Below are 16747 nucleotides of genomic sequence, written 5' to 3'. Positions count from 1 at the left end.
TCGCTCGGATGTTGCTCACAGGGGTCCGCATACGAAGGATGCCGCCGTGCATGCGCTTCCTTTTTTGGCGCTTCATTCAGAAGTTGCTTCTCACGGCTGCTCAGGGAAGCAGTACCCAGAGGTGGTGCCACGTATGCGCCAACACCACTCGGCCGCAAAAACGTCGCAAGGACACTAGGTACATGTGCGCTGAGTGCAACAAACCGCTCTGCGTGGAGCCATGCTTCAAGAACTACCACACGCTGAAGAAGTATTAGTGCAAGAGGAACATTTGAGACTCGCAAAAAATTTTCGTGTGCGTATTATTCTTGCGTATTTTTCTCGTGTGCACATTGTGTATAACAATGCACCAATTTTTTTTAATTCTTATAACTTTATTTGCTATTTTTTATTGTGTTTCATGAATAAACAGTCCATATATGCCAGCGCCAAACATTTTTTTTCTCACTTTACAGTCACCCTAGAAAAATTACAGTAAATTTTTTTCGAAATAGCTCCCTCTGAAGAATTTAAATGTGCAATAAAAAATCGACCCTGGGTGGTCGCATGTGGCGAAAAAATCGACCCTCAAAGGGTTAATCAAGTTCTGCAAGCGTCCAACACCGTGCACAAGACAACGTCTAGCTACCACCCTCAAACCAACGGCCTAACAGAGCGATTTCATCGCACGCTGTGTGACATGCTATCCATGTATATTCAACCTGATCATCGTAACTGGGATGCGATTCTCCCATTTGTAACATTTGCGTACAACACGTCTGTTCAACGGACCACCGGATACTCTCCGTTTTTCTTAGTATACGGCCGCCACCCAACCTCATCACTCGACGTTTCTTTCTTCTCTGGCCCCGTCAACGCTTCACCATTCATTTGCGACCAGTTTGTGTCTCGTCTTGCCCAATGTCGTCGTCGCGCCCGTATGAACACTGCAGCCAGCCAAGACGATCGCAAACATCGGTACGATGCCTCTCATCGCGTCGTTTCCTACCGCCCTGGTGACGATGTGCTCCTATGGACCCCTGCGCGAACACCCGGTTTATGTGAGAAGCTTGAGTCTCGATATCTTGGCCCCTACAAAGTAATCGAGCAGACCTGGCCGGTGAACTATCGCGTTACACCTGTTGAGACCCCTACCGACCGACGCTGCCGCGGAACAGAGATCGTGCACGTTTCTCGCCTGAAGCCCTTTCATCTCCGTTCCACTGTCTAATGTGCTGCCAGGCTGGCTGCTTCCGTCCGCGGGGGAAATTAGTATAAGCATTTATGCGGACTTCATCTTCATCTGTACAAAGTCATCATCAATCATCGGCTCGTGTTCGTTTTTGCGTCGGCGCCATTTTTCCTTCTTGGAATAAAGCGTCGTGTCAACCGTGGTATTTCAATATATACGAATACTTATTTTTCTCGCAATCAAAATACATATTTCCACGACATGAATTTTATTCGCCTTAGCCTAGACAATCGTCTCTCAAGTATTGTTGCGACGTCATTATGTGGAGAACTTCGTGACAGAATAGTTGGGAAGACTATGAATTTCGCTGAAAAAGTCCGCTGACTAACTCAGCCAACCGCCCGTTGATTCTGCTATCTCTCTTCATCTTTCGCCATGGCAGCTTTCTTTTTTTTTTCCTTTGACGCTGTCATTGTACATAATATTTATCTCACCCTTTGCGTCGAAGGGCCTGCATTTGCCGTCTTGTGCCAGGACTCCGAGCATCCTGAAGTTCGTCATGACGTGGGGATCGAGGGTGACGCTTGCCCCTCCCACGATGGCCGCCTCGCAGCGTCCCGCACGAAGCGCCAACACGGCTTCGTTCAGGGCTACCAGCGTTGATGAGCAGGCTGTGTCAATGGTCATGCTCGGTCCTACGGCGTCGAAAATTATGAATCAGGGAATTTGTAGGATTTTTAGTCATGATTGTTCTGCAGCGCTATTGGCGGGCATGTTTCAAGCAGCTAAATTGCCTTTTCTCACATTTACAACTGGCTGCTGGCTCGTTTTGGCACAGTCATGTTCTTAAAAGGCCCCTGAAACGGTTCGGACAAATTTTGTAGACATGTGGGGCACAGCGTAAGCAGAACATTCGCACCACAATTTAGTGAAGCGTTACATATTAATGGAGCTACAAGCGATTACAAGTTACCCTCCTCTCTAGCCATACTTTTCCCCCTCAACTCGTTCACCGAGCGATCGTGGCTAAGCTCCGCCTTCACTTGTTATGCGTCACGATGCGACGTCACATCGTCCACTTGCGATTGTTTTGGAGCCCACCCCCACCCGCGCGAAACCTCTCCGCTAGTCGCTTGGCCGTCGACCCTAAGCGAGAGCTACCGAAGCAGCGTCCGTTGCGATGATTCTGTCGTAGCACTGAACGTGTCTGGCATTCGGATAATCACACACTAGCTGAATGTTTCGACCGAACGGTGGAAGCATAAACTTAAGCTGATGAAGGAACTTTAGCGTACACGTACATGAGCTGCCTGATCGGTCTCCACGGTCCAGCCACTCGTTGGCGCAGAGCTTAACCAGCCAAAGAAAGAGCTAATAGCGCTCTAAACAAGTGTAAATTATTTTAAACATTTACAAAAACAACGTGGTAACGATTACCCTCCTGAGGAAAATTTACACCGCCAGCAAAGAAGAATAGATTTTGTTACTGCTACTGTGTGTGGTTGACCTCTATACCACCAGGTGGCTGCACCGTGCAGACAATTGATTGATTCTTTTGATTGATTCTTTATTGCTTTATCACATATACATGTGATGGGAGGCGAAGGGAAAAGCCATTCAAGGATGGCTTGAGGGAGTCCTTCGCCCCCACGCTGGCAAAGACAACAGCAGAGGCACGCACGTCCTGTTCACATGGTCGTACACTTTTACAAAACATATTAAGCACAACATTGCCATAAACCTTGACGAAACCACAAAATTAAACACATTAGTTACTGTCCTACGTAGGGCACCATGCGTTAACAAACCTTACTTCACCTCAGCATCGAATGACAGCACATTTCATAACAATGTAGGCTTTGTAATAGTGACATTGAAACAATATAATTAAATAGCAATCGTAAAACAGCTCTAGTGGTCAATGTTAGGCTAGAAAGAATGTGTACAAGTCAGATAATGTTGCTTCGCGAATATCGATTTGTTTTTTATTAAACTCATTTAGTAGACGTGGAAGTTTATTTTGGAGCATTTGCCGACCATAGCCAGTGTGACAATATGGAACATTCCATATTTCTGTTGTTCTAGTGGCATATGATGCTTCCTTCAAATGGAGATTCACCAAACCCATGAAGATAGAATTATGGCAGTCATAGTTAAGGCGATATTCACGCAACAATTTATGCTCATATGTGTCTTGTACTCTAATTATTTTAAATTTTTTAAAGAGCTCCTCAGTAGAATGCTGGAGTGGCACATTCTCAATTATTCTCAAAATTCTTTTTTGCATGACTAATAGCCGCGATAAATTCGATTGTGTTGTATTCCCCCAGACCAAATGACAATAGTTTAGATAGGAAGCGAAGAGGGCGTTATAGATTAACAATTTTATTGACTTCGGAATTAAGTAGCGGTTTCTGTTCAGAATTCCCGTTATTGCACCTAACTTTTGTAATATCGCATTGATATGCTCATCCCACTGCAGTGATTCTGAAAAATACACACCAAGTACTTTAATAGACCTAACTAGCTCTATCTCTGAGCAGCGATAAACTAGGTTACGTACTACTGAAACCTTCCTGCCTATAGAATGAAACATCACAGCCTTTGTTTTCTTTGCATTTATCTTTAATTGGTTATTATCTGCCCACGTGCTTAGTTCCTCTAAAATGACATTACCTTTACGAAAAAGTTCGGCATCTGATGAAGACGAAACAAATATGCTAGTGTCGTCAGCATAAATTATAAATTTACCTTCTGAAGATATATGGACTATGTCGTTTATATATAAATTAAAGATCAAAGGCCCGAGAATGCTACCCTGCGGTACTCCTGAGATTATTTGCTTTCTGTCAGATACCATTTCATTCATTGACACAAACTGACGTCTTTCCGAAAGATAACTTTTCAGAAGCATCAGGGGAAGCCCACGAATGCCATAGTGACTTAATTTGTCAAATAAAATTTTATGATTTATGTAATCACAGGCTTGCGTAAAATCAATAAAAACACCAAGAACAAATTGTTTTTGTTCAAATTTGTCCAATATATATTCTTTCTGGTCGAGAAGAGCTAGTTCTGTTGATCGATTTTTTATAAATCCGTACTGGCATTTCGTTATCACGTGCTTCTTACAGAAAGGATATAGTCGATTATAGATTATTTTCTCGAAACCTTTAGAAAATACAGGCAGTATCGACACTGGTATATAATTCGAGACGTCTTTTTTGTCTCCTTTCTTATATAAAGCCACTACACGAGCCACTTGCATTTTGGATGGAAAAATACCGGTTGAAATACATAAGTTATAGATATATGTCAGCACAGGAGCAATTTTATTTATTACGTATTTTACTGGCCTTACTTGCAACCCATCAGCATCGCAACTTCGGCTGTTTTTTAACGCCAAGAAAACAGAGCTAACTTTATGTTCTACTGTTGCTTCCAGAAAGAATGTATTTGCATTTTGAGGATCTAGAGCTGTGTAGGATGCACGTGGCCCAGTGTCAAAATCTCTCTGCACGAAATAGTTGTTAAACACGTTGACCATACGGTCACCACTGACTGTTCCCTCACCGTGCAAGACTTCTGTCACCGGTTCCTTCCTGTCACTCCGTCCTATAAGTGAATTCAACTTGTTCCATAATACATCTGTTCGTTTAGAACAGGAAGAAAATAGATGAAAGTAATACATTTCCTTTGATTTTTTAAGTTCTTTATCTAAGGCATTTCTAAACCGCTTAAATGCACTTTTACATTTACGCTTCTGTTCATACGCTGAAATGACACGCAGGGGGACACGGCCAGGCCCTGTCCCCTTGCGCTTGCGTTTACCCTAATACCGGACTCGCGAAACGCTATTGCGTTAGTAATCTTTCGGTGTAAAGTGACGGCCGCAATCGCGCAAATCCTGGCACTGATAGGATAGCGGCAGTCCGATGCGCTGCAGCCAGTTCGCTCGTTTAATGGCTTGCAGAGGGACACGATGTCGCAGCTTGACATATTGCCAGTCGCTACGTTTGCAGTCCACAACGCAACTAAGTCGAATCATAGCGCTAGCGAAAAGACAGACCGACACTGACGGCGGAGCTCTCGTCAAAGATGCAGCACGTTGTAACACAAGCAGACGACACTTGTTGTGTGCCGGAAGTGCTTAAGCGTAGTGAACAATTCTCCTTGTCCATTCTCTTTATGTTACTTTCCTTTTGAAAAACAAGTCAACTAACATTCCAACTATTATGAACATCATTTGTTTGCCATAAAGTTGGAAAAATTATTGATCATGCGACCTGGCCAGCCAATCGGATAACTCTGTCATATGGGTAGGGGCGGCTTAAAATTCCGCCGAGCGATGTGCTTGGATCGGCAACGATGTGCATTTTTAAAACCTTATAATAAATTACAAGGTTTACGCGGAGCACTTAGATATGTCAATTAATGATCAGAAGGACCTACTCTAACGACTCAGTACGTTTGTAGAAAATCGTCAAAATCGTTTCAGGGTCCCTTTAAGTCTAGCTAATGCGTGACTGTATAGGCAAAGCTTGAACTCTTATGAAGATAGCACGGTAGAAATCCCCTTTCTGGAAACTGTGTTGTTAGTAACGGCAAATATTAGTAAAGGTTGGGTCACAACTGGAATCATTCAGCTTTATCAGTTACTCTAAAGCATTTGTTGTGTACTTGCAGCGCCTTAGGCTGCCATCATTTTCTCGTGCTTTGTCTAGCTGGGCGCTGCCATACGTTATCGTTGTCGCCTAATTTAACGTTTGTTACTGAAGGGCACGCCGTTGCGCTGGTTGGCTCATGATTACGAGCAGAAAACGGCGCTCATAAGATGGAACGAAAAGAAGGACAGAGACCACAGCGCTGTGGTGTCCGTCCTTCTCTCCTTCCTGTCGTTTTGTCCTGCTTTCTGCTCTTAGCCGTCGTTGACGAGAAACGCGTGCAATGCGGACATATTAAAAATGTATTTTTGACACCGATACTTTGAATCTTGAGGAATTCTAAGGATTGCTGATGAATAGGCAAGACTGGTTCATTTACCAGATTTCAGTCCCCAACTGCAGTATTTGTCCTAAATAAGGCATTTAAAAATGTCGAGGCAATACTGTTGAATACCTATTAAAAACTAAGTGCTGGACTTCCTTAACCAGATTTATTGTAAATGTGCGAAACTCAGGCTCGTCGCAAGGACTAGCGTTCTGCCGTTTTATGAACTCCGCCTAAAGCCAGAGGCTTGGGCGCTGTGCTCTCGCTCTCTCTACGCGGCTGTGGGCTCTCTATTTTCTCACCGCATAACCTAGAAGTCCGTGGAGAAACTCCCCCTTCACAAGAAGCACGCTAATATGTTTTTACTCTTCCAATGCTCGGTAGCGGGGAATGTTTTCTAGGAAATACTGACGTTTTCGGTCCCCCCCCCCTCTTTCCTCCAGGTGCGTAGGTAAGCGTTTAATTTCTGGTGAACAGAATAGCGCCGCTGTTATCCCCGATGCAAGATTGCGGTAGATGTCTCTGATTTTTCCAAAAATCTACACTGCTTGAAGGGTCATGAACAAGGCGCACCAAGCTTTCACTATCTGGCTTACCACAAGCTGACTTCGTTTACTTTATGCTTGAAGGGAATGTTTCGGGTAGGCAAGATTACCGCAAGGCTATAAGACACAATACCTTGTAGCAAGGGTCGCCGTCATTGTGCCCGAGTGGTTTCTCGTGTGGTATCGTGTGACGCGCTCGCAGTTCACGTTCCCAGTGATACTCAGCGTTTTCCTCAAACTATTGAAAATAGTGAACTATTCGCGAAGCATCCGCTATCTACATTTGTTTCTCTTTAGATGATATATCCTTACCCTAATAATACGAATCGTGCAACAGTGGCCGAATGAGGGATGGCCCAGTAGAGACCCAATGCCTTGAAATTTTTTTTTATTATTAAGAGAAACTACCGTAAATATCTTCAGCAACAATTATTTGCACTACTCTCGAAACATTATTCGGCGGTCTTGCTGTACACTTAACAATGCTTGCTTACTCTACACTTAAGAATCTTCTCTTTTCGAGAGGTTCATATACGTGGCATTCACGGGCCGGGCCTACTTACCCTGTAGATCGAGCGAGTATGAAATTCGGTTGGAAAACATGCCCCTGTGGCATCCCAGTATGACGTAGCCATCCATTTTCGCCGGGTCCATTTTGAACGCCTCGCTTGACTCCGAGGCCGAATTGCCAATAAAGACACCGATCTTGCGCTTGCGCAGCGTCTCCGGGTCGTAGCCGGCGTCCACGATGGCCTCGTACGACGTCTCCAACAACAGTCGCAGCTGCGGGTCCGTCACGTGTGCCTGCTTCGGGTGCGTGTTGAAGAACTGCGCGTCGAAGCGGGTCAGGTCTCGGATCTTGCCGTGGAGTCTCGGCATGCCATTCAACCCTGCGTAATCGGGAAAAATTATGCACGATGTTGGCTTTGAAACCCCTTCTTTCGTTGTATTCAATTACATTTTCCTATGAATACTCAGAATGAATGAATGGTGTTGTTGCACGTTGTTACAGTTTATTCGAGTGAGTGATTGCAAAGCGAGTGTGGCGTATCGCAGCTGTACAAAGCCGAGGTTTTAAGATGTGCCATTACAATATTGTAAGGCAACATACAGCATGGTGGCTACCATATGACTATACTTTGATACAATAATTGGCCACCAGTAGACTACTGGAAATCACTATACTAGTGCACTATATTATTACGCGCGTCGTAGTTTTCAGTTTTGTGCACAGCTTCCAATGGAAAAAGCAGCAAAAGGATCTGGAATATCTCGGTTAGGAAGTGTGTAGCTAAAGATTCCATACTCAATTAAAACAGTTCTTTTAACGAACGGTGGTGCACATGAATCAACGAACACACTGAGGTGCCGCTGCTCAAGAATCTGTATAATCTGCCTCTCTGGGCATGAAAGACCAAAGCAACTTTGGCTGGCTTCGTGTAGTATATGTAATTGTAAAACTTATTCACGCCTGAAAGAAAGCTTCCGCAAAAAAAAAAGGACGAAAGCGTAAAAATACTTGGTTCTTTACGCCACACTTCAGCGAATGTCGTGCGTTAGCATCGCTGCCTACGTATCATTCCATATACATTTCCAAGAAGTCTGTGCCGCTCCCTGTTCACGTGATTAGATGCTGCAACACTGCGAAGACATTGCGCATTAGAATAAACACCCACTAGGGTCTCACCCCGACCCTCGGGTAACCACGGAAAACATATGTTACTCTAATGCGATGGCTTTGCTGCATGATACCCTCGGCTGATTTCATAGATGATCCATCGCGGTAGCCGCCACCTTATATGCAGCGATGTGGTGAAGAGCACCGATTCATCCAGCATGCCCGCTGCATTGCCGCCACGACTCGTCCGATCACGTGGCTTTGCGCGCTGCACCACTCCGCTGCTCGTTCGTTCGCAGGGCATCAGTCTCTTCCTGGCATCACCTAAGGCCACTTGCCTATGTACTGACACACAAAAACCTGAACACGCCCTAATGAGCGTTTCTTTAAATGGGTTTATTGGTTCAAGGGCCACTCAGGCCAAAGAGTGGCAGGAGACCAATTTTATTTGGCACGCCCAGAAGAACACCACGCATGGGCTGATTTAAAATGATAAATCACTGGGGTCCTTTGTTTCCAGGTTTTGTATTATTTAGAAGTTACGGGAGCAAAATATAGGGTGCTATACATAAGGGCAGAAAGCCTAGGAGAAACCGGGGTGTTTTTCTGTCTCTCAGGTAAACCGGGGCGAAATCGGAGGTTTTCTTGCCTGGCGGCCCAATGTTCTGGATATTTCTGGTAACTTTTACATTGGATTAACACAAGCAGCGGTTTACTACTGAACACAAACGCTCTAGTTACACTAGCGAAATCACGCACAGGAGCATATAACTGCAAAGAGGGCTATCCGCAAAACACGTGACGAAATCATATGTACAAGTCCTCGTTATCAGGCATTATAATTACATTTAAAATAAGCCACTATAAGAAAAAAATATGTGCATGGCTCTGACGATACATTTCATACTTTGCACTCGACAGTTGGTTATCTGCACCTCAAGCGTACAAAACATTGTGTACACGGGTGGGCTTCACAGGAGCAGCCATGCTTTTCTTGTCTCACAAGCCCTTGTTGACGTATATTAGCATATGGATTGCCAGCATTCTAATGTGCATCCCCGTATCTATCCGGCCTCTCGCCCAGTCTGTTGGGGCAGTGTTTTACTTGCTGTCCATATACGCTCTTGCAACAAATATAACCAAATACGAAGTAGAAAAATCAGCCACTTTAATTTAAAGGCATAATAAAGGAAATTATTAGGTCGTTCTAGATTGAAACATTAGGCTTCTGTAATAATGAATTCCTCAGTCGTAGCGAGAACTGAGCTTTCGTAAATTAGAAAATGACGAAAACATAATATCAGAGCGCTTCCACCTGTGTTGGAGTGTGGTACTTCTTTCCTGTGTCTCCCGCTGGCTGGGAGACGGAGCCGAACCAGGAAACAAGCGGTTCGAAGAACGCCACCGACCAAGTTGAGAGAGGAGTGGCTGATTCACAGATAGCGGCAGAGGTGGCGCCGTGCAGATTACGCCACGGCCTTAGTTTTGGCACACCTCATTCTAATTGATGTGCGCAATCACGACTTTCTGTGGCAGTTTCTTTTGCAACAATGTCAAACACTGGCTGAGAAAATGGTGATAGATTTCTAGGCAGACAAACTATTGAAGTTATTTAATGTTTTCCTTCAGTGTGTGTGTGTGTGTGTGTTCGGGGGGGGGGGTCTGTTTCAGCGTAATGTGTTTGGGAAATGAAGTTTTCAACATCACAGCTACCGTTCTCGATCCAGAGCAACGTAAACTCGCGTCCAAACGTATTACCGCCAGTATTGGGCTGCATCGCGCAGGCATGTATCTTGGATACTCTTTGGGTGCCTTGTGTCTGTATTATGATACGTCTGGCAAGATGTGTATCAGTATCTGTAATTCCGAGACATGAAAGATTGTATCGTGCCTCAGAACATACAAGATACTGATATCGCAACATCACCTTGCGTAATCTATACAGGTTGGGTGAACTCCGCTTCTGAACCCGATACGGCTGCCACTAGGCCACTTGAATAAAACCAAAGGCAGCGACATTCTTTTATCTTTCTGCCAGAGGCCCCCAGCGAAGGCAGCCCATGAGTTCTACGCGTCCCTGTTACATACTGACGCTCGCACCGTCTCGACAAAAACTAGCGCGCCAACATCTGCGCGCAGTCGTTCTTTTGCTTTCCTGATTTTCTGTATTTAGTTGTGGCGCTTCCATGGCACTTGCTCGTAACCACCGTGCTGTGGTGCTGCGTACGCTAATGTGTGCGGCCGTTTTCGGGCAAATTCTGATGCCGCTATAGCGTCCTTATCGAAGCTTTTCTTGTGTATTGCTTTGTTACGAAGTCTGAAGATTGCAAGAATGGTGTTGCCTTGTAAATAGCGGCTTACACACATCACATGATTGCAGCGTGATGTGCTCTGTATAAACCCGATGCCTCACAAGAAATGCCCCTACCAGCGTCGCTGCTGCTGTATACATGTCTTGTGTTCCGGTATTGCGTAAATGGTAATACGTTTACGGGCAAGCCAAAACTCCACTGCGGTATTTGCGCTATCATGCTGAGGCATCTTATTCACATTCTTGCAATTATATGGCGACCAGCTAGACAGTTCGCACGCAGAGTAGCGATTACCATCAATTATAAATGCGACAAGCAAGAACCGCTGATAGCGCAGCGTATAAAGAGCTTTCATGTGGGGAGGGGGGGTGGGGGGAAGCAGCTATGGCAACCCTAATAAACTTCGGTATCTAAATATTACACCTTGAGCACGAAATACAAACTTTTTGGATACTGTCAGACATTTCCTTCAAATAAAACAAGCTTCATCGTAGTTAAGAAATTTCCAAGCAAACAATTTTGTGCATACGCGCTTGCTGCTACTTTAAATAGATCTATAATAAAAAAAAAGTTGCCATTTTATCGAAGTATCTGAAGACAGAAATGGAAAGTGAAGCATTGAATACGAAAATTGCGGTAGCAGCTTGTATCTTTAAATCAAGTACTTCTTGCCCGAGTATCTTCTATCATATAATGATACAATTTGAAAGTATCTTTGCACAGCCTAGAAATTTACCGCCATGTTTATGTACGCGAGGTACCGGAGATTCCAGGCAATGTGCCATTGTCGTATTATGCAAACGCGACTAGAGAAAAGAAAAAAATGACCAACGGAAAGCCGGCAGATGCTGAATGTATTGGATGAATGTACAGGCCAGTTTTCGCTTGAGTGTTTTGAAAACTAGACCTACACCATATTCATGTAATACTGCTAATATTATTACATATCTTGGCTACATTCTCTCAAAAGGCGGGCAGATATTTTTCGTTTTGTACACACCTGCATTTGCTACGCTTCACGAGACGTTAAACTTTGGGGAGAAATGTTGTTAAATGGGTCATCATTTATATGCCCGCCCAATGAGGAAAAGTGTCTGTCCGTCCGTATGTCATGTAAGAGGAATTGCTATATATCAACATATAAAACAAAATAAATTCCCAAGGAAGAATGCTAGCGGTAGTGATTTGCTAACGTAGGGCCATATGCGAGAAATATTACATCCTGAGTTAAACACCCAAGCTTGCCGAAAGCGGATATATCGTCACCACATGAGTGCGTTGTACCACCGGTACAAAACAAATGTCAAAAGAGAAAAGTTTGATGATGTCTTTTACCACTTGTAGAGCCGACTTGGGGTGTTGCAAACATCAGCAAAAATCTGATTTCGGGAAAATCTATCGGAAAACACGACATATCCCCGATCCACCTTTGTGGTCGCCTTCTGCTGGGCGTTCGTACGCACAACGAAATGTCATCAATCTCGGACAGCTCATGTGCTTCACGTCACGCAACACAGACAGATATGCAGTCAATGACCATATAGCGATGATGAGGAGTTCTAAAGGATGCTGATTCGGCACAGAAGCATTGGCAGGATGCGGGTCTCATGCTTCATCTTGTTGATTGCGCAGCTGCCCGGATTCCATTTATAGCCTGAACCGTTCCACGAAGCAAAAGCCATCGATGACGATTCCTGCGGCAACGGGACAGTAATGAGATTCGTGCTTCGCTTGGCGGACGAGAGCGACGCACAACTGGAGTGACGGAATCAAGCTCCGCTGGATTCTGCGCTGTGCCTTCGTTATTCGTTCAGCCATTTTCCCTGTTGAGCAATCCATTCTGGCCAGACGCATCGACAGTGACTGAACCTGCAGCATCACATTTATTACCAATCTTTGAACGCTCCCCGGTTAGCGGGGATGCAAGTACTGGCAAGATGACGCGATCAGCTTCATCTTCGTTATTGTGTAGGCTAGACATCGTTCCGATGTATGCCCTCTCTGTTGCAAAGCTAACGACCCGTTCATTGTTGCGCTTTCATGTCCGAGAACACTTTTTCAGCCATTCCATGCTTTATTTCTCATTACGTGTGGTGTCCTCGAGTGATACCGTTTCTTGGTGATAAAACTGCAATGAGGGAGCTCCTCAAATCCATAACAGAGAGTTGCGAGCGCTGTTTTCAAATAGAATCTAACCAAGTGAACATGTCAAAGGTAACTGTTCAACTTAAACTTGAACACTGATTTGTCCACCGCCATCTCTGGTATTCAAATGCACTTGCAAGAAGTTGAAAGCCCGACCGCTGCTTTTGAAAATTGGCAAACGCTAAAGACGGAAAAAATAAGGCATTAGCGCTTCGCAGTCGCCTTGCCACGCAGAAGACGTGCAGGGCATGATAACGTCCTTTGCTTTTGCATCACGGACAACAAAATGAATTTTGTTGTCCGTGATGCAGCTTCCCATATGCAGCTTCCCATATGCACTTGCATATGGGAAGCTGCATGTACATACATTGAGAGTCTTTAGCCCATTCGCAGCGAACTTATTTATTTGTTTCCGGTAGGTGCAGGCGAAGAATTGTCAAGTTTGCTGTCGAGAAAACAAAACATCACGTCCTTTTGAAATAGGCGTTGGTGAAGTCAAGTAGCATTAATAATATCAGCGAGCTCTTTTCTCCGGCCACGCGTCAAGCTCGCAAAAGGCAGCTTGAATTCGGCAGAGCGCTTAACAGGAAAATTTCAGCTGCACAATAACAAATTTTTTGTCCATGATAACGTCAATAACAACATGGACAGTGCTGTCGAAGATAAGGTGATTGAAACAGCTCTGTAACAAGCTTCATTTGCTACAGCCAAGTAGGTTGCTCACGCCATGATGGCAGCCTCAAGAGGGGCTCACCATCGCCATGGTCACAACATAAACAGAAGGAAGCGAGGGGTGGTAGCTCTAGTGCACTGTCTCCCAGAAACGAAAGCATACTCAGTGCATTAGTAAAAGATTATAATGCAGACATTGTTGAAATGGAATAAATGGCTTTCGCATGGTATTGTCCTGTAGAAGGGATGGCAAAGAGCACAGTGGAAATACCATGATTGATGACACTTTCATTGGGCGACCCTGTGCTCAGAAAGATAGGCTACACATAGAGCACAACAATAGCAACGAACACAGTGGGCGATCGTCAAAAATATGATCTGCTGGTGGACGTCATCGACGTCCACCAGCAGACGCATCGTCACGCTGACGTCTTGCCCTCGTCTTCACTTAAGCACCGTGTATTAAAACTATTCCAATATGTTTTATTCCAATCTCCTAAAGTCAAATATGCGTAACCGCCGACGCAAGCATCGCGGAAGCAGGGTTGTGTGGACAAAGTAATCAAATCCTCCTCTCTTTCATAGGAGGTCGCTTTTGTTTCCTTGAAAAACGAATAACATTGCCTGCACTAATTGGCTCATAAGAGGCGAGGAGTAGTCCCAAGTGGACGTGGATTAGATGGGGCTGAGCCAGTGCACTGAAAATCGATCACCGGATGAAGACGGTGGTGCCGGCGTCTGCAATTTGTCTGCTTCGCCTTACATAGCTTGCGGTGACCGGTCGAAAATCACGGCGGCATGCAACGGAAAGTTATGTATGCCGCTAACATGGATCCTCAGCAAAGAAGAGTTCGCAGGACGAAGTCGTAAACGTGCCAAAAGTGCTCTTAAACGTTACACGGCCACGAAAAAATTTTATTATACGCAAATAAACCCATGGTCTCCGCTAGGTGTGAGTAGCCATGCCTGAACGATTGGCGGCAGCCATCTTTTATTTCTTTCGGAACAGGGATGCCTGCAGCTATTCCGAAGAAAATTCAGTTTTGTTCGGCATATTAGTGCATTTTTAACGCGTATACGTCACTTTGACGCGGTGAATTTTTGCGGTTTTGTGACGTCGCGTGACGGCAGGTGAAATGGCTGCAGCCCAAAAACTTTTGACAAATAGCCAATAGCTGATCGTGAAAAGGCGTCGAATCGGAAATGACTATTCTTCTTTTGTTCTGCCCAATCATGCATAATCAGCGTGTACAGGTCATGTCAGATGGGGAGCTAAAGCTGTTTTCGCGACGTCGAGTGACAGACAGGTGAAGTGGGAGTGGTCCAAGAAAATTTTTTGACCAATCGCGGAGGGCTGATTGCAGAATAGAAAAAGTTTGGAACACTTTTGCGTTATAGCGCCCATGGAGAAGAACAATTTGGAATTGTTTTACGTTATAGCGCCCGTGGAACAGAAAAGTTTGAAATAGTTTTACGTTATAGCGCCCTTGGAATAGAAAAGTATGAAATAGTTTTACGCTATAGCGCCCTTGGAATAGGAAAGCTTGGAACAGTTTTACGTTATAACGCACTTGGAATAGAAAAGTTTGGAATAGTTTTACGCTATAGCGCCCTTGGAACAGGAAAGCTTGGAACAGTTTTACGTTATAACGCACTTGGAATAGAAAAGTTTGGAATAGTTTTACGCTATAGCGCCCTTGGAATAGAAAAGTATGAAATAGTTTTACGCTATAGCGCCCGTGGAACAGAAAAGTTTGAAATAGTTTTACGTTATAGCGCCCTTGGAATAGAAAAGTATGAAATAGTTTTACGCTATAGCGCCCTTGGAATAGGAAAGCTTGGAACAGTTTTACGTTATAACGCACTTGGAATAGAAAAGTTTGAAATAGTTTTACGCTATAGCGCCCTTGGAATAGAAAAGTTTGCAATAGTTCTAAGTTATAGCCTCCTGGAAATAGGAAAGCTTAGAATAGTTTTACGTTATAGAGCCCCTGGTGTCATCGTCCCTTCGCTTTCGTCTTCTCGCCGACTTGAATCTTTCTTTGTTACTCTATTGAAATATACGAACCTCTTGATCAAATCGTGGATCTCTGTCTTCAGCATCGGGCACTCGTCACGTCTATGCCGTGAAGCTGTTGCCGTCACGCTCTCATCGAAACACCATTGTCTTCACGCCGTCCTCATACGCGCCGCCCTCATACCATCGTCATCACTTCAGCAACGTCATCTGACGGTCGCCATGTCGTCGTCGTCATAACGCCTTCGTGACGTCCGACGACGACGTTCGTATTTCCTAGTTCTATGGTAACGATGGTATTGCCATTCATTAGTGATTATCCTGCCGTAGTCATGCCATTATCGTCATCGCGTCGTAGTGACACCGTCGCTATTATGCATCGGTTCATGGACAGTCAACGTGACACCATCGTGCTCGTACCATTGTCGACATTCCATCTTCGACACCCGACTATGATTGCGCCGTCATGATCATGCCACCGTCCGCAGTCCCTAGTCGTCACCCCAGTGTCCTCAAGTCGCTGTCGTCCCGCTATCGTAGTTATACCGTCGCCATCATTTAAGAATCGTCATACCGCCATTTTTGTCACATCAGCGCCATTCCTTCATCGTCTTCTCCTAACCGTCACTGCGTCGGCTTCATGCAGTCCTTGTCATGCCGCAATGCCTATAGACGATTTGGCAAGCGGCATTCCATAGCAAAGTTTGACGATACCAGAGTATGTCGCATAAGCGGAAGCAACGCGACTATCGAATGACCGCAGCAGGCGTTAAATAAACGTGACTTCGGAAATATGTGGTGCCGCTACATGTTGTTCGACTTCTAATCGCATCACTATCGGCATTCATTGTGAGATGAGTTCTTCCGTAGTTTTTTATTACGAAACTGAGCAATGAGAGGACAAAATCCTACAGCATGCAGATGGATAAATTATTAGGTATGAGTAGACCTTTCCCACGACGCCAGCTAGGCGAGGTAAGGATGATAAGCACTGCTCTTTCTAAGTGAGAGGTATAATAAGTCAAATGAACAGTACAAAAAGAACATAGGTGCATTCAAAATTTCATATTTTGTGTAAATGTAGAGTATGCAACACCACTCGTAATTAACATATTGCAGGTTATTCATATCGATAACACTAGAATCTCTTGGCGGGCCCACATAATCAGCTGAAAATTAAACTGCAGAGAAAAGTTGAAAAATCAATTTGTAGCGTCGTTATAATGGACTTTGACGCATTACGCAATACATCTGGAATAAATTCTGTCATGCAATGTT

General features: G+C 44.6%; 1 protein-coding gene across 1 annotated transcript in view; it reads right to left on the bottom strand.

Moving 5' to 3' along the window:
* Positions 1-16747, bottom strand: part of LOC135910185 (fatty acid synthase-like) — a 136917-nt gene that overhangs the window by 108702 nt on the left and 11468 nt on the right. Inside the window, exons 3-4 of the mRNA XM_070524610.1 lie at positions 7269-7595; positions 1666-1866 (exon numbers count right to left, since the gene is read on the bottom strand). Coding sequence (XP_070380711.1) covers positions 1666-1866; positions 7269-7595 — 528 coding nt within the window. The remainder of the gene's footprint in view (positions 1-1665; positions 1867-7268; positions 7596-16747) is intronic.

The sequence above is a fragment of the Dermacentor albipictus genome, chromosome 8 (assembly GCF_038994185.2).
Source record: "Dermacentor albipictus isolate Rhodes 1998 colony chromosome 8, USDA_Dalb.pri_finalv2, whole genome shotgun sequence".
Classification (NCBI taxonomy): domain Eukaryota; kingdom Metazoa; phylum Arthropoda; class Arachnida; order Ixodida; family Ixodidae; genus Dermacentor; species Dermacentor albipictus.
The sequence above is the reverse complement of the archived record's forward strand: the minus strand, read 5'-3'. Positions and strand labels throughout refer to the sequence as shown.